Consider the following 19,664-nt stretch of genomic DNA (forward strand, 5'->3'; position numbering starts at 1 on the left):
TTTTCGGACACAGCCAGGTGAAGTATATGCACCAGTATCTCAAAAGTGAGGACATTATAACATTGTCATACTCCGGTTTCACAACGGTAGATCTGTGTGAAGAGGAGTCGATTTTTGAAATCGTGCCCTCCTGCAAAGTGAGTTAACGTTACCTGTTATTGCTTTTGTGCGTGAATAAAACCATATTGTTATGAAACATTTTTAAATTAATTTGGAGATATACTTTAGAAGTTCGTCTTTAAATTTACCACAATTTATAAGTATGATGGAAATCATACAAACAATAACTTACTTTGTATAGCAGGCTTATATCAACATTACACATTCCTCCATATATACGAACAAAAATTTATTAACAGGCTGTATAATTAAAAATATAAATCCGTTCCAAAATGCACTGATGTTTTATTGTTAAGTGGCACCACTTGTTTATTGTTTGTACTGTCATCTTAATAGGAATTTTATTAATATTGCAACTTAAAGCAAAATTAATAGTTGCATTTGATGCAATCGTCACATTTGCAGGGGTGGTAGCTTGGGTCCTCGTGACATCTCATGACAACTCTCTTGTGTAACACTTTGGCATTACCCGTTAATTGGATCATAATTGAGACGAAGGCCCATATAGTTTTGATGACATCTGAACTGTTACTTGGGTGAAAAATGTTGAAGCTATTGTTTTTGCAATTTCCTTGTTAAATGTATAATATATGGGTGCCGGTCCACTCGCACGGTAGTCAACTCGCACGTTTTTTGGTCAACTCGCACGGCATCTCTGGTCAACTCGCACTTTTCGAAGTCAACTCGCACGCCTCGAAAAAATATATAGAAATAGATGAAGGATGTAATATGATCAGAAGTTTATAAGAAGTTTATAAGTAAAAATAATAAATATGTCCTTTTTTAATTATCTGAATAAACGGTTGTCACATTTAATTGCTCTGGTACACTTGTGGTCGGTGTTTTTCACGGGTTATATGAATGTTTGCAATAGTTGTGAAAGGTCTTATATACAACTAACAATTATTAAAGTAGCAATACAATAATCAAATAAACTAAATTGAATGATAGATGCATGTTTGTTTTTGTGATACTTCTATCACTCGAGTCAAGTATTTTGAACCAATATTGGAAAATATGTAATTTGCAATTATTAATTCAAATACGTGTAATGGTTCGCGTGTTGATTTATAATAGTGGAAAGTCTATGTAGAGCTCTATTTCTGCGTTCATGTTTTTTTGTTTTTTAATTATTTGTATTCTAATTTCTATTTAATTGTTAAACATTTTGTATAATCTTATATTTTTTACTTCTAATGAGCTATGAAAGAAATTGAAAACAGCTGTCTCCTAATCAGTAACAATACCCTAATTCTCACCACTAAAATTACAATAAACCGATAATCTGTCAGTCATTCAGAGCTGATGAGGGCACTGATTATCGAGGAGTAGATAAGGCTATTACTGATAGGGGTTGTCTAGAGATAAGGCTGTAGTATGGAATACTTAAATAAATATTTTTTTAATTTGTTCATGCTAAACAATTTAATATTTAATTAATTAATGTAGAACCGTAACTCATGTACAAATTTTAAAAATGTTGGTAAATTTTTATTAAAGTAGAAAATAAATAAACATTTGATTCTTGTAAAAATTGCATGATAAAGAATTGGTGTTAAATTAATCATTGTTTCGTACAACCATGTTTAAATACATGTAGGTATGATAATCATATATGCGCGGTTTACGTTTTTTTCCTATAATTGTGTGCGCAATAAGTTTTCCATACGTAATGGGATCTTCATTAATTGTTTTATGACAAATTATTAACTTCTTAATAATTAATAAACGGACATGTCGGTTCTATAAAAGCTATACGCGAACGATTCAACTTGCATCATTGCAGCGCGAAATGCTTCAACAAGTCGTCCGTTTGTCTAAGTGTGAAAAATGTTGAAGCTATTGTTTTTGAAACTTCCTTGTTAAATGTAGTATATATTATTGACTGTTTCAAATAAATGTATACCATTTATATTTCGATATAATTAATGCTTGGTGACTATTAAACGGACTTGTCGGTTCTATAAAAGATATGCGCAAAAGATTCAACTCACATCATTGCATCGCGAAATGCTTCAGCAAGTCGGCCGCGAAGAGATGCGAACTAAATTAAACAATTAAACACTGATAAAAATGACATCTAACCCGACCCGAATGAATACACCGTGTATTTGCAACTTGCTGTGGTGATCCCTCTATTATAATCTCAATACAGGGATACACTCAATACACTGATTAACTTTGTAATCCGTCTTATTGATCATATATTGTAAATAAGATACATTAAAACATAATATATATATATAGGACATTTGAATATTGCATTTCAAAAAAAAAAAATCAGCGCGTAGTCGCATATAAAAAGATACATTAATGACAAAGACCAAGTCTGGGTAATTAATATTAACCCTTTGCAAACATCTCCCAATTGATAACATCAACTCCATACATTTTCATCCGATGGCTAAACAACTCAATTAGTGCACACGCTTGTCGACTAAAGGTGTGATAATCCCTATTTATACCAATTAACCGAATCTCTTAAAATAATAGTGGTAGTCATTGTTGACTTAAAGACTGAAATAATAGAATTTCTTCAGTTCCTCGCCTTAATATCAACCTGATGCCTGTTGTCTATTATTGTATCTTATCACTATATTTCGATTGTGTTTGCATCACTTAGAAGATTTAATACTATTAACGTTAATGATATTGAGTGTAAAGAGTGTATGAATTACTGGTACGATTGAATCTCAATTAATTTCCTATGTGTTTGTTTTATTTATAAGATCTTTGAGCAAAATACAACATTCGACTGCCGTTTAATACATAGAATTATTTAATCAAATTATGTCAACAAGTCTGTGGAACGTTGCCGTGAGGTATTGACATTTATCAATCTTGCATAAAACGAAAAGATGTCATTGATTTATTGATTTGTATGTGTTATATATTACTTATCTGTACCTGTGGAATAACATAATCAATAAATCATACAGTAATTCTCGGTATAGCCGAACTTCATCTTATTGTGTATATGTATTTATGATATGATTCATTTTGCCAAAAGCATGTATCGCTGATTATGGGAATAAATAAACAATAAATGTACCAAATTTCTTTCACAATTTTTGGAGTAACGTAGCTAGTGGCCGCCTTAGTGCGTAGATAAGATCTGGATCACCACAGCAGGTCGAAGAAGAGCTTATCGAGCTGTAACACTTAGAGCTGTATGATATAATTGAGTTCATGTTAATCAGAAATACCATCCAAGAAATGCCGTTGATTGGATATATTGAGTACATATGTTATATTTAAAAAAAAAATGAAGTTGCAAACAAACGATTCATTGTTTTTAAACCGCTTGCATAAATAAAAAAAAAAAATGAAATTACTGTTGAAATACAAAAAGCATTGCTCAAGCAAGTTGTATAAATTGATCATATAAAAGCTATACGCGTTTTCTACGTATGTCGTTTTTTGTGTTGATATATATTACGTATTGAATAAATCTAAAAGAAAGTTTGATTTTAATTGTTAGGTCGTGGTCATCGTTGCGGGAGCGAACGACATAGGACATTCGTCTCCTGCTGAGATCGTTCGCGATTTCCAGCAGTTGTGCGAAAAGGTTCGCTCTGCTAACCCACGGTAATGCCAATATTGGCCACACTTTAATAATAAATGTTTAAAAAAATATAGAACTTTTGTTATGGTCAAGTCTTCATATTTATTAGTTATCATCCTTGAATGTTCCTTAAATTATTCCATTCTCTGCTCACAAAGATTTGACACTATACTATTAAATATGTTAATACACAGGAACATGCACTGAATTAATATAAATCGAAATTGTTTTCAGTGCGAGCATCGTGCTTGTGGGGATTTTGCCTAGAGGCGGGAACATGTTTCCTGGAGGCTCGATTCCGGCGAGCGTTCTGGATGCATTTGACCAGGATGCGACCTCGGTGAACAGGATGCTGGCCAGAGTGGCAGCCAAACTGCCATGGCTGTACTTTCTGGAAGTGCCAGGCTTCTGTAGGGCACATGGTATAAACATTTACATTCTCTATATTTTGTATATTCTATGCCACTCATTGTATAATGGATTGCGTACCACATTACATAAAGATACTCCTGATTGAATTAATACTGTATATTACTTTTAGAGGAACGGCAAGTTAGTTAAAAGGAAGCGTTCGTTTTTGTCTTGTATTCATTTCGGAATGGTTAAACATTTACCCGTCCAAGGAATATGACATGTACGTTTTTATATATTCAACACTATGATTAGATATGTGTGATTGTATTTTAAATGCAGGCAAAATTCTTAAAAACAGGTATCGTCCGGGAAATGCTGAGTAGAGACGGGCTGCATCTCAGCATTAGGGGAACTGCAGCAGTTGTATCGTGCGTGGAGCGAACAGTGAGGCAGCTTTTAGCCAGAGCTCCAGCGCCTCCTGCTGCAGCCAGAGCTCCAGCGCCTGCACCAGCTGCAGTTCCAGCGCCTGCCAGAGATTCAGCGCCTGCCAGAACTTCAGCGCCTGCCAGAGATTCAGCGCCTGCCAGAACTTCAGCGCATGCCAGAACTTCAGCGCCTGCCACTGCTCAAGCGCCTGCCAGAACTTCAGCGCCTGCCAGAGATTCAGCGCCTGCCAGAACTTCAGCGCCTGCCAGAACTTCAGCGCCTGCCAAAACTTCAGCGCCTGCCAAAACTTCAGCGCCTGCCAGAACTTCAGCGCCTGCCAGAACTTCAGCGCCTGCCAGAGATTCAGCGCCTGCCAGAACTTCAGCGCCTGCCAGAACTTCAGCGCCTGCCACTGCTCAAGCGCCTGCCACTGCTCAAGCGCCTGCCAGAACTTCAGCGCCTGCCAGAGATTCAGCGCCTGCCAGAGATTCAGCGCCTGCCAGAACTTCAGCGCCTGCCAGAACTTTAGCGCCTGCCAGAACTTTAGCGCCTGCCAGAACTTCAGCGCCTGCCACTGCTCAAGCGCCTGTCACAGCCCGACTCTACAGCGACGTGGTCAGAGAAGGACCATCTACAAGAACATCGAGACCGACCCCCCAGGGAAAAACCGACGAGGACAACAAGAGGACAACACGGAACCACACCGACGAGGACTACAAGAGGGGGAAAAGGAATCACATCACCGACGCCGGCCACCAGAATATCACCAGCAACCACAACACCGACGAGGACAATTAGAACCACCGCATCGAAACCGGCCATCACAGGAGAGCCTCGAACCACAAAGACGCTGAGTACAAGAGGGGGAAAAGGAACCGCAGCACCGACGCCGACACCTAGAATAACATCAGCAACCACAACACCGACGATGACTACTAGAACAGATCAACCGACTAGAACGCCGTTGACTGGAGGAGGTAATGAAGTTCCCTTTTTTTCAAAGACTGATAGATTTATAACGAACTCGGAAGCTGTAGATATTTTACAACAAGAATGTAGTGATTCTATAACAACTGAGGTGCCTTTTTAATCGAAACCAGGAATAGTTTATTTATATTCCGATAATGGTAATACTCAGAACAAAGAGGATTGGCGCGCGGACGGATATACATGGAGAAATTACGGGAAAAGATTATTTGAAAGCGAAGGATTTTTGGTAGAAAAGCATGCGTTTAGGATTGTTATCAACGGCGAAGCTAGTGCTAAATTTCAAAAACATGCCTTTAGGTTTAGCGATAAATATAATGGTAAAACGTTAATTGTTTATTACGGGGATATAGACGAATATGAAAATATGCCTCATGGAAACCGCAAGCGTAATAAAAGACCGCACAAACGTGTTAAACCATCGTTAATTCAATCCATTCAAAGGCGAAAAGACGAAAACCCACAGGATATACAATTCTTTAAAATCCGACAATCCCGATGAATTATTGCAAGGCACTTCAGTACCTAGAAATAACAGGCAAGTGCAAAACATACAGGCGTATTTTCGTAAGAAAACTAAATTATCGCATGATTCGTTGTATGGTTTATATTTGTTGGTCAATCAATTAGATAATTTCATTTTAAGTATCAAAACTACGCCTGATTTAGAGGTTATTGTAGGGAACAACGACATATTTGAAGAGTTCAATCGCATACTCTGTCTTAAGGACGAAACGGTGAACGTGTTTTATGACACTACTTTCTGTCTAGGCGATTTCTACGTATCCGTAATATCTTTTCAGCATTTGATGTTCCGAGAAAAACCAATTATACCACTAGCATTCATGATTCACGAAAGGAAATTTCAAAAGTGCCACGAACAGTTTCTCGAATTAATAAAATCTAAAATTGTAAAACTATTTTTATTAAAAACTATTGTATTTGTAATTTGTCTGATTGCGTCGAGGATATGGTTCAATGTGATACCTGCAAAGAATGGTTTCATAAAAGTTGCGTTTCTGTGCCACAAGATAAATCGCTAGATGATTATGATTTTTCGTGTAATGTGTGCATTAAAAGTACTTGATAAAAGCATTTCTTTTGCCATATAGGTTTTTCATTCTTACGTGCCGGTAGTTGAAATGATCGTCGTACGAAACGCAGGTCTGATTATCGTGTTCTCCGTTTCAAAAACAACAGTTTACTTTCTTTCTTTCAATGCCCCAATTATCTCACGGTTTTTGCAAATAACAGGTTTAATACAGTGCTTAACGACCAAATAACGTATAATAATGTATTGATTGGTTTAATATCTACAGATTCCGAGTTGATTTACTACTGTGATTGTTATTATTTACGTTGTGATTATATTGGCTTGTGTTTTGTTATTGCTTTTTGTTGTTTGCTATTTTGTTTTTTTCACTTTTATTGTTGTTGCTGTGCAGTCCGCACAGGCTAATTTGGGACGACACTTTCCGCTTGTATGGTATATTCTGTTCATACGAAGTCTCTTCTTAGCGGAAATTCAGTTTGGGCGGAGAGTGTCGACTCTAATTAGCCTGCGCAGACTGCACAGTTCTAAGAAATTGCATCGTTTATATTATGATTATATTGGCTTGTGCTTTTGTTGTTTGCTATTTTGTTTTTTCACTTTTATTGTTGTTGCTGTGCAGTCCGCACAGGCTAATTTGGGACGACACTTTCCGCTTGTATGGTATATTCTGTTTGAACGAAGTCTCTTCTTAGCGGAAATCCAGTTTGGGCGGAGAGTGTCGACTCTAATTAGCCTGCGCAGACTGCACAGTTCTAAGAAATTGCATCGTTTATATTGTGATTATATTGGCTTGTGCTTTTGTTGTTTGCTATTTTGTTTTTTCACTTTTATTGTTGTTGCTGTGCAGTCCGCACAGGCTAATTTTGGACGACACTTTCCGCTTGTATGGTATATTCTGTTTGAACGAAGTCTCTTCTTAGCGGAAATCCAGTTTGGGCGGAGAGTGTCGACTCTAATTAGCCTGCGCAGACTGCACAGTTCTAAGAAATTGCATCATTTATATTGTGATTATATTGGCTTGTGCTTTTGTTGTTTGCTATTTTGTTTTTTCACTTTTATTGTTGTTGCTGTGCAGTCCGCACAGGCTAATTTTGGACGACACTTTCCGCTTGTATGGTATATTCTGTTTGAACGAAGTCTCTTCTTAGCGGAAATCCAGTTTGGGCGGAGAGTGTCGACTCTAATTAGCCTGCGCAGACTGCACAGTTCTAAGAAATTGCATCGTTTATATTATGATTATATTGGCTTGTGCTTTTGTTGTTTGCTATTTTGTTTTTTCACTTTTATTGTTGTTGCTGTGCAGTCCGCACAGGCTAATTTGGGACGACACTTTCCGCTTGTATGGTATATTCTGTTTAAACGAAGTCTCTTCTTAGCGGAAATCCAGTTTGGGCGGAGAGTGTCGACTCTAATTAGCCTGCGCAGACTGCACATTTCTAAGAAATTGAATCGTTTATATTGTGATTATATTGGCTTGTGCTTTTGTTGTTTGCTATTTTGTTTTTTCACTTTTATTGTTGTTGCTGTGCAGTCCGCACAGGCTAATTTGGGACGACACTTTCCGCTTGTATGGTATATCCTGTTTAAACGAAGTCTCTTCTTAGCGGAAATCCAGTTTGGGCGGAGAGTGTCGACTCTAATTAGCCTGCGCAGACTGCACAGTTCTAAGAAATTGCATCGTTTATATTGTGATTATATTGGCTTGTGCTTTTGTTGTTTGCTATTTTGTTTTTTCACTTTTATTGTTGTTGCTGTGCAGTCCGCACAGGCAAATTTGGACGACACTTTCCGCTTGTATTGTATATTCTGTTTAAACGAAGTCTCTTCTTAGCGGAAATCCAGTTTGGGCGGAGACTGTCGACTCTGATTAGCATGTGCGGACTGCACAGTACATGTACTAAGAAATTGCATTGTTTATATTGTGATTCTATTGGCTGGTGTTTTGGTTATTGCTTTTTTTTGTTGATTGCTATTTTGTTTTTTCACTTTTATTGTTGTTGTATAGCCGCACAGGCTAATTTGGACGACACTTTCCGCTTGTATTGTTTATTCTGTTTAAAGGAAATCTTTTGTTATTGTTTTACTATTATTGTTGTTGCTGATAGAATTATGGAAAAGAAATTATTTTAAACAAATTTGCATTGCTCATATTTTGCTTATATTTGTTGAGTAACAGAGGCGTTTACATAACGTGCAAATGAATTACTAATTTATTAAATTTGTGAGACCTCCATTTTCATAACTACACAGACATATCTACGAACATAAGATACATAAGTCTTCAGACCAATTAAGTGCAGTTAAAACCCCGGTGACCGGCGTCCTTCGAACGTCTACAAATGTCAAATATTGAGAAGTTAGTCAACAGGTGTCACATTCATTATATTTGTATATTAAGTTGACAGATTTCGCACCTTTTTCGAACGCACTATCCCACAATAAAGGATAATCGGACAGACACTGTAACAGACCCCTGGTTTAACATGTATAACACTCCTTTCAAACGGTCTTTTGTTTATTCTTAAGCTTCTCATATCGTTCTTCAATTCTAACAAGTAAACATGGCAAAATGAAACTTTTTCACGTGTCAGAAATATGCTTGCTCCATTTTCTCCCTTGGATGAGGATTAATTTATGGATGATAACACAAAACAAGGTACAATCCAATTCTTTATTGCTCTACTGAGTTCGAAACGTATAATGCTTTTATATTTCATCATTTAATATAAATAATGACCACCCGCGCGAAACCTGCCCAATTAGTCTGCCTCCATATCTACATAGGCTGCGCTAAAAGCTGCGTTTACCATATATATATGTGCTGCGCTGTCAGCTGCCTTCCTGCTTACGCATTTAATTTCAAGTAGAAATCTAATTATTTAAATAATTTGAAAGCAATAAAATGTGTAAAATGTGTATTGCATTAATAAAATAATTTTTAATACAAATTAGTATTCTTTTATTAAAACGCGTTTACATTTGTGTGCTTTGAAGATTAAATTCAACTTGTTCGATATTCCGATTGAAAATATATTAGGTTAAAAGTTTTACAATAATATGGACTTTATATACTTTCATACATATAATGTTAATTAAAACCTTCGAATTATTGATACAGAGTCAGTCATTTTAAAATTTCACAAGTTTTTGATTTCTATTTCCATATTGGCTGCGTATTCCTTCTATGTCTATATTGGCTGCGTTTTCCTTCTATTTCTATATTGGCTGCGTTTTCCAAGGTCCAAGGTCGTTGGGATTTAGTGGAGCTTTCTTTGAAGCTTTGTATGCCTCTGTTTGCGGAAATATCGTTGGAATTGCACCAGCTTTGAGCTTTAACTCCATTCCAACACTAGCCATAACCCTTGGAGGATGAAAAAAAACAACTGTCGTCAAAATGTTTCAAGCACAATCTAGATGCCTTACTCGGTTTGAAATCAACCAGTCTCCCATCGATTACTCTCCTGGAATTGACTGCCTTTATCCATTTCTTACAAGTAACATCATCCATCGGAAAACGGAAAAAAAACCTTCTTTCCCTTTTCCTCATGTTCTTTGCACCCGAAAGCAACACACTGAACCATATCAAATAACGATTGTCATGCAAAAAATACAGAAAAAGCACACGATTTCAATAAAACTTGTGTAAAAGAATTGAATTATGCTAACGTGATAGATCTATTGAGTGTCAAATTTGACATTAAGCGCGAAGTGTTCACGCTTCGATTCGTAATAACAATGGACGAGTTTCCGATTCATGCGCGTTGAGTGCCTGTGACGTCACAACCAAAATAGGTGGCGGAAATACCCGGGCGGTTTACGGAAAACAAAAACATCGTTTTTTAGTATCGTAACATTTTTTGCCATAGCTCTTGATGATTCCACTCGTTTTAGAATATACATATTTATAAAAATGCATTTTTCGTTATAAAATCGACAGTTCACGAAATTTATCGATCCTGCAATGATTAAACGAAAAGATGTCATTGATTTATTGATTATATGCATGTGTTATAAATTACTTTCCTTTACCTGTGGAATAACATAATCAATAAATCATACAGTAATTCTCTGTATCGCCGAACTTCATCTCATTGTGTATATGTATTTATGATATGATTCATTTTGACAAAAGCATGTATCGCTGATTATGGGAATAAATAAACAATTAATGTACGTAAATTTCATTCACACTTTTTGGAGTAACGTAGCTAGTGGCCGCCTTATTGCGTAGATCAGATCTGGATCACCACAGCAGGTCGCTTATACCCAGTGTAGGCAACCGCTGTTTTATGGAGGGGGGGGGGGCGGGGATGGCGGGTGGTGCAACTAAAGAAGTGCTAATTGAGCTATTTTACTTAGAGCTGTAAAATATAATTGAGTTTATGTTAATCAGAAATATCATCCAAGAAATGCCGTTTGATGGATATATTTATTACATATTGTATATTAAACATTTTTTTTTGAAGTTGCAAACAAACGATTCATTGTTATTTAAGCGCTTACATACATAACAAAATTAAAAATGAAATTACTGTTAAAATACAAAAAAGCAATGCTCATGCAAGTTGTATAAATTGATCATATATATGCTATACGCGTTTTCTACATATATTGTTTTGTGTGTTGATTTATATTACGTATTGAATAATTCTTAAAGAAAGTTATTATATTGTTTGATTTTAATTGTTAGGTCGTGGTGATCGTTGCGGGAGCGAACGACATCGGCCAGTCGTCTCCTGCTGAGATCGTTCGCGATTTGCAGCAGTTGTTCGAAAAGGTTCGCTCTGCGAACCCATGGTTATGCCAATATTGGTCATACTTTAATAATAAATGTTTAAAAATAATGTGTAGAAATTTTGTTATGGTCAAGCATTTGTCTTTATATTTATTAGTTATCATCCTTGATTGGTCCTTAAATTATTCCCTTTTGTGCTCACAAATACTCCGAACAAATGCGATTTTACACTATACTATTATATACGTAAATACACAGAAACACGCACTGAATTAATATAAATCGTAATTGTTTTAAGTGCGAGCATCGTTCTTATGGGCATCCTGCCGAGAGGCAGGAATATGTTTCCTGGGGGCTCTGTTCCGGCGAGCGTACTTGAGGGATACAATCAGGATGCGACCGCCGTGAACCTGATACACCTGATTTAATTATTACTGTATAGTGCTTTTACAGGAACGGAATGTTTGTTAAATTGTTGCGTTCGTTTTTGTCTTGTATTCATTTCTTAATGGTTCAAACATTTTACGTTTTCATATGTCCTACATTAACTATTATTATATATGTATGATTGTATTTAACATGAAGTCAATATTCTTTAAAACAGGTATCGTCCGGGAAATGCTGAGTAGAGACGGGCTGCATCTGAGCATTAGGGGAACTGCAGTTGTAGCGCGCGTGGAGCGAACAGTGAGGCAGCTTTTATCCAGAGCTTCAGCGCATGCTCCTGCTGCAGCCAGAGCTCCAGCGCCTGCCGCAGCTCCTGATTGTGCCACAGCTCCAGCGCCTGTCAGAGCTCAAACGACTGCCAGAGCTCCAGCGCCTTTTCCTGCTGCAGCTCCAGCGCCTGCCAGAGCTCCAGCGTCTGACAGTGCTCCAGCGCCTACCAGAGCTCCAGCGCCTGCCAGAGCTCCAGCGCCTTCTTCTGCTGCAGCTCCAGCGCCTGCCAGAGCTCCAGCGCCTGCTCCTGCGGCAGCTCCAGCGCCTGCTCCTGCGGCAGCTCCAGCGCCTGCCAGAGCTCCAGCGCCTGCTCCAGCGCCTGCCAGAGCTCCAGCGCCTGCCAGAGCTCCAGCGCCTGCCAGAGCTCCAGCGCCTGCCAGAACTCCAGCGCCTGCCAGAGCTCCAGCGCCTGCCAGAGCTCCAGCGCCTGCTCCTGCTGCAGCCAGAGCTCCAGCGCCTGCAGCTCCAGCGCCTGTCAAAGAGGGGAGAAAGGATTCTCATCACCGACGCCGGCACCCAGAATAACACCAGCAACCACAACACCGACGAGGACAATTGGAACCACAGCATCGAAACCGGCCACCACAGGAGCACCTCGAACCATAAAGACGCGGAGTACAAGAGGGGGAAAAGGAACCGCAGCACCGACGCCGGCTTGTAGAATAACACCAGCAACCACAACGCCGACGATGAGTACTAGAGCAGATCAACCGACTAGAACGCCGTTGACTGGAGGAGGTAATGAAGTTCCCTTTTTTTCAAAGACTGATAGATTTTTAACGAACTCGGAAGCTGTAGATATTTTACAACAAGAATGTAGTAATTCTATAACAACTGAGGTGCCTTTTAAATCGAAACCAGGAATAGTTTATTTATATTCAGATATATTCAGATAATGGAAATACTCAGAACAAAGAGGATTGGCGCGCGGACGGATATACATGGAGACATTACGGGAAAAGATTATTTGAAAGCGAAGGTTTTTTTGTAGAAAAGCATTCGTTTAGGATTGTTAACAACGAAGTAAGTGCCAAATTTCAAAAACATGCATTTAGGTTTAGCGAAAAATATAATGGTAAAACGTTAATTGTTTATTACGGGGATATTGACGAATATGAAAATATGCCTCGTGGAAATCGCAAGCGTAATAAAAGACCGCACAAACGTGTTAAACCATCGTTAATTCAATCCATACAAAGGCGAAAAGACGAAAACCCACAGGAAGCATACAATTCTTTAAAATCCGACAATCCCGATGAATTATTGCAAGGTACTTCAGTACCTAGAAATAATAGGCAAGTGCAAAACATACAGGCGTATTTTCGTAAGAAAACTAAATTATCGCATGATTCGTTCTATGGTTTACATTTTTTGGTCAATCAGTTAGATAATTTCATTTTAAGTATGAAAACTACGCCTGATTTAGAGGATATTGTAGGGAGCAACGAAATATTTGAAAAGTTCAATCGCATACTATGTCTTAAGGACGAAACGGTGAACGTGTTTTATGACACTACTTTCTGTCTAGGCGATTTCTACGTATCCGTTATATCTTTTCAGCATTTGATGTTCCGAGAAAAACCAGTTATACCACTAGCATTCATGTTTCACGAAAGAAAATTTCAAAAGTGCCACGAACAGTTTCTTGAATTAATTAAATCTAAAATTCCGAAGATGGCTAATTCAAAATTTTGCGTGATTATGGACAAAGACATAGGAATCGTAAACGCTTTTAAGAATTGCCTTCCAAACGGTTAAGTTTTGATTTGTTGGAATCATATCTTGAAAGATTTAAAGTTTTGGCTCACGAATCATGGCGCTACAGCGGATGACAAAATGATTTATGATAAAGATATTAGATCTCTGTTAACTTGCGAATCCCTTGATCAATTCAATTTAAAGTATGAAGAGCTAAAAATAAAATGGAGTGAACCGATGGTAGAATACTTTGATAAAAACCTAAGCGAAACAATAAGAGAGCACGCGGGTAGATGGATTCTTGAACAATATGACAAGTACAATCCGTATTCCGGCATTACAAACAACGCTGCAGAATCTATTAACGCGGAACTTAAGCGACTTGTTGATTTTAAAGAGAGGGAAATTGATAGCATTGTTTTATTTTTTAACTACTTGCAACTTATACGCGTTTTTTTTGCGAAACTGAATGGTAGTTACTACCGCGATTCCATTACACTAAACAAGATCCCGACACAGTAGAAATTCCTAAAGCATGTTGTCAACCGGATAAGATCATAGATTTAGTAAGAGCTAACATAACTTCTTTAAATCAGCCTACTTCAGTTCCTTGTACGTCGGAAGACGTTGTCAATAATGCAGTTTCTACGGCAAACGACGTCCCGGATCAATTACAAACACAAAGTCGTACTCAACATTCATTGGCCTTAAATACACTCAGTAATAACGGTATTGTTTTAGTTCCAGAAATGGGCGCTTTCATGGTAAAAGGTTCCAAATATGATAAGTATTCTGTGACACTATTTCCAAACGAAAAATATAACTGTCCATCAACTACGCGCTGTTATCACATTATCGCTGCTATGCTTGCCATCGGAATGCCAATACCTAATGAAAAAAAGAAATACAATCTTAGTCAACTCAGGCGAAATGCACGTCCAAAACATAGCAAAACATGTGGTACTAAAAAGGGTCGCAAGGGGGGTCGCGATATTGAAGACGAAATAATTCCAGCACCTGATTCCGCGGTTAAGAATCGTTCATTGGCATCGGCCGAAACGCCAACATCTAAAAATAATACTTTTGACAATGTCGGTGAAATTCCTAATACAGCAACAACAAAAATATTTTGGGAATCGACACCAAAATCCATTCTTAAGAAACGCGACGAAGCGAAATGCCTCTTAGGTCGGAAAAGAAACGAAAATTAACATTTCATGACAATTTGGAGGCACAACTTGCAAAAATTCCACACAATGATATCGAAAGTAACATCGGCGACGATTTATTAGCACTGTCTCACCCGGTTAATATTGAGTCGCAAGACAACAATCCCTCTAATGATTTAAATGATTTAAATTTAGAAGTTAATAGTAATGTAGAAGCCAATATTGAACGAAATCAAGTATAGGGTCTGACACAAGCAACGTTGACGAGTAAATTGAATTAGACTCAAGTAGAGACGACATAGTAGTCGAAGAAACCATTTTCTGGAAACAGCACCTCGCTTTAAAAATACAGGACAAAAAACGAAATATTACAGAATAAAAAGCTGACTTCGTAATAATGGAGGCGGTAAATATTTTACTTAAAAAGCAATTTAGTAGTATTAACGGTTTACAGTTAACGGAACAGGTGCCAGCTGTCGCGGCGAAAAATAAGAAGAGATGGGTAAGCAAAGTCCCTATGAATTCAGTAATTGAACCTGCTTGTCAAATTCATCACACCCATAGAGATCATTGGGTTTCTACTATCTTATTCAACAACAAAATATATTTTTTGGACAGTTTGGGTAACGAACGCTCGGACGATGCAATAATTCCAGACGGTTTAAAAATTCAGTTATCATATATATATGGTCGCGATAAGAAACAAATTTGTATTAAACTCCCCGAGGTTATGCGTCAAAATAATAATGTCGACTGTGGGTTATTTGCGATTGCTTTTATTACTGCATTTTGTTTTCGAAAAGAGCTTTGTTTAGACCTCATATTCGATACGACACAAATGCGCCAACACCTTATTAATTGTATAGACACCGAACTAATGACCGAATTCCCATTAACAAATAAAACAATCAGCGTACGACGACAACAAAATTGTAAAACTATTATTATTAAAAACATTATACATATGTTGGAGGGAATGTGTGGATAATTTTGCTCTCCTCAAAATGCATTAAAATACATGTTTATAGTGAAACAAAAATAGTAATTTATAGTGCAACATGTGTATAAATATCTAGTGAACATTATTAGAAAGTGGAAATAAGGAAAACTTATGGGATAAATTAGTAGTTTGAAGAAGTTTCTACAGAGGAATATTATAATATTTGTGTGACACCTGAGAGATTACCTGTATGATACAATAAAACATCACCTTGAACAAATCCCTGGACATCAAGGTGTAGAAAGGATTAAAAAGGACTATAGCTATTGATAAGTGGTTGCCAATTAGTGCAAATTATTTACTTTGATACCCCAGGCAAGAAGATAACTGTTGCTTGAACAATGAGTGAAAATACAATAAAAGGCCAGACAAAATTGAATTTCACGGGGACAAAACCTCAAACAAAGCAGGCTATTAAGAAATCCCGACCTGACAGTGAGACAAGTAATTCAAGCATGGATAAGCTACATGCTATCCAAAGTTTACTTTTTTCAAGGAAAGAGAACTGGTGCGAAAACTTTGGAAACAACTAGACGGATCAGTGTACCGTGTGTTTGAACAGTTTCCGCAAGAGGTAATAAAAAAGAGACGAAAGTTAGTGCCTCAAATGAAAGAAGCCAGGCGGTTAGGAAAACGCGCCTATCTGGCATATGACACTCTTTACATAAATGGAACCGCGGTAAGAGCATAGGGGCACGATGGCGGTGAGGTGTCGGTTTTATCGTGGAACATTCATGGTTTAACTGATTTGAAAAGATCTAGTTCAGAGTTAACAAATATTTAAAGTTCATTTATATCTGTTTTTTGTTTGAAACATGGACAAAGCTCTCTAGTAACATTACGCTTGACGGCTATCTATCTTTTAATTTCTTTAGAAAATTTCAACATAGAAACGCTCGACGGTGTAGCGGTGGTATTGCTATTTATATAAAAGATCATTTAAAAAATGGAATTGAAATTATACGTAATCATTATGACACAATTATTTGGATCAAATTAAATCATGTGTTTTTTAATACGGCCCGTGATATTTACATATGTGGAAGCTATATATGGGGAGAGGACTCACCAGTCTACAATACAATTAATGTTGATCTTTTTGATATTTTAGAAAATGATATCACATATTTTTCTGAGATTGGAAATGTTTTTATAACAGGCGATTTGAATAGTAGAATCGGCAATAAAATTGATTTTATTGTACATGATACAATTAATACCGAACATGATGATGTCGATTATTCACCAGACCAAGCCTTTGCCAGGGCCTCAATAGATAAAATACATAATTGTCATGGCATTAAATTACTTGATCTGTGTAAGTCCTCTACATTACGTATTATCAATGGTAGACTAGGCGATAGTTGTAAACCCACATTTTTCTCAAATAACGGTTCTTCAGTGATTGATTATCTGTTGACTACAGAAAGCAATTTTCAATTGTTAGCAAACTTTACTGTCTGTGATTTTAACGAATGGAGCGATCATGCACCATTGCAGTTTTCATTGTATTGTAATAATTATTCACCTTGTTATGATTCTTTCACTGATGTTAAATATCAATGGGACAATACATTTCGAGATGAATTTCGTTCAGGAATTATTTCTCGACTTCCCGTATTGACAGAAATTGTTGAAAATATTGATTGTACAAGTAAACTTTCAATTAACGTAGCTGTAGAAAAATTTACTACTACAATCCGGAACGTTGCGGAGCCGTTGTTTTTAAAATCTCGTGTTTACAAAAATAAACCCACGTTCTTTGTTGACAGTTGTATAAAACACGCTGATTGGTTTGACAACGAGTGTATAATTGCTCGAAATCAATACCATGACGCTTTACGATGTTTTAATTGTATTAAGTCTGATATAAATAGGAAAACGTTGTGTGAAAAGAAAAGTATTTATAAGCAATTAATTAACAAAAAGAAAAGAGATGCATTTAAACGAAAAATGATAGAAATTGAAAATTTAAAGAGTAAAAAGCCGAAGGAATTTTGGAAATATTTTAAATCTAAAAACAAAATAAATGGCAATAAAATTTCAATACATGCATTCAAGGATTATTTTGAAAATTTGAGTAATACTATTAATCATACTAATAATGCCGAAGCTGAAGATTTTTGTTCAAATAATAATTTTAATCAGGAAAATTAAACTTTTCCAGAACTAGACCAGCCGATAACATTAGATGAAGTTAGGAATGCAGTTAAACGCTAAAAACGTAATAAAGCGGCTTGTAGTGACTTTATTTTAAATGAATATTTTCTTGAAAGTTTGGATATTTTATCAAATCATTTATGTGACATGTTTAATAGTATTTTAGTTTCTGGCCTTTTCCCCGATCAGTGGACAGAAGGAGTTATCATACCTCTTTATAAAAAAGGCTCTGTTGATTATGTTAGTAATTATAGAGGGATAACACTTGTTAGTTGTTTTTCTAAGTTGTTTACAAACATTTTAAACAAACGTATCGAATCGTTTTGTGAAGACAATGCTAAAATTTCTGATGCCCAATTTGGATTCAGAAAAGGATGTTCAACTGTTGATGCTATTTATATCTTGTTGTCTGTTGTGCAGCATTATTTAAATGAAAACAAACGTTTGTATGTTATTAATGTTGATTTGCTCAAATGTTTTGATAGTATATATCGCAATGCATTATGGTTAAAAATGTATAAATCTGGTGTACAAGGTAAACTTTTGAGAATAATTAAGAATATGTATGAAAATGTTAAATCTTGTGTTAAGTCGTGTACATCATATTCTGAATACTTTAGTTATGCTGTCGGTCTAAGACAAGGGGAGGTAATGTCCCCGATTCTTTTTTCACTGTTTGTAGAAGATTTGGAACTATTTTTGCAAGATAGCACATTGTCTGGCCTAAATATAGACGACATAACCTTAATTTTATTATTATTTGCGGATGACATGGCTATTCTAGGTAAATCACCAGAAGAAGTACAGAACCACTTAGATAACCTATATGTCTATTGTAATACATGGGGGCTTAATGTGAATACTTCAAAAACAAAAATAATGGTTTTTCGTAAAAGGGGTAAAATTCGAAAAGATGAAAAATGGACATATAATGGCCAAGATATAGAAATCGTAGATAATTTTAATTATCTCGGCACTGTTTTAAATTACACTGGTAGTTTCACTTTAAATCAAGAACATTTGGTTGGAAAAGCCCTTAAGGCTATGAATATTTTACTCTATAAATGTAAGCAGTATGATCTTTAACCGAAATTATTTTGCCAGTTGTTTGATTCTTTTGTTGGATCTATTTGTTGTTATGCCTCTGAAATATGGGGTTTCAATAAATCAAAAGAGATCGAACGCATTCATTTAAAATTTTGCAAGAGATTGTTAAGTGTGAAAATAAGCACATGTAACGCTACAGTTTATGGTGAGCTAGGCAGATATCCAGTATATGCAAATAGATATGTACGCATTGTTAAGTATTGGTTAAAAATTATTAACAGTAAAAATATTATTATACAAACTGTGTATATTCAAGCATTAAATGATTGTAATAAGGGATGCAACAATTGGGTTGCAAATGTTAAACAATTGTTAAACGATTACGGATTTTCCTATGTTTTTGAAGCTGCAAATATAACTAAAAGTCATGCTTTTGTTTGTGAATTTAAATGCAGAATTATTGACACCTTTAAGCAAGAATGGTTTGGAAATATGAATAGAGTTTCTACTCTAGATATGTATAGAATGTTTAAAACTACTCTTAAATATGTAAACTATTTAGATTTATTACCCAAGAGTCTACGTTTATACTTTGTGAAATTAAGGGCTTCCGCCCATCCATTGAGAATTCA

The 19,664-nt window shown here is 36.5% G+C and overlaps 1 protein-coding gene across 2 annotated transcripts; it reads left to right on the forward strand.

Moving 5' to 3' along the window:
* The first annotated feature begins 3,465 nt into the window (after nucleotides 1-3,465).
* LOC127843237 (skin secretory protein xP2-like) lies at nucleotides 3,466-7,413 on the forward strand. 2 transcript variants are annotated; one of them, XM_052373095.1, is made up of 5 exons: nucleotides 3,468-3,708; nucleotides 3,920-4,107; nucleotides 4,398-4,817; nucleotides 4,890-4,916; nucleotides 6,416-7,412. In XM_052373095.1, exons 2-5 carry the CDS (start codon nucleotides 3,963-3,965, stop codon nucleotides 6,493-6,495), a joined length of 672 nt encoding a protein of 223 aa, XP_052229055.1. In that variant the 5' UTR covers nucleotides 3,468-3,708; nucleotides 3,920-3,962; the 3' UTR covers nucleotides 6,496-7,412. The 2 variants fall into 2 exon arrangements, with proteins under 2 accessions (XP_052229054.1, XP_052229055.1); XM_052373094.1 differs by having other exon boundaries at nucleotides 3,466-3,708; nucleotides 4,398-4,916; nucleotides 6,416-7,413.
* The last annotated feature ends 12,251 nt before the right edge of the window (nucleotides 7,414-19,664 follow it).

Source organism: Dreissena polymorpha, chromosome 8, assembly GCF_020536995.1.
Source record: "Dreissena polymorpha isolate Duluth1 chromosome 8, UMN_Dpol_1.0, whole genome shotgun sequence".
NCBI lineage: Eukaryota > Metazoa > Mollusca > Bivalvia > Myida > Dreissenidae > Dreissena > Dreissena polymorpha.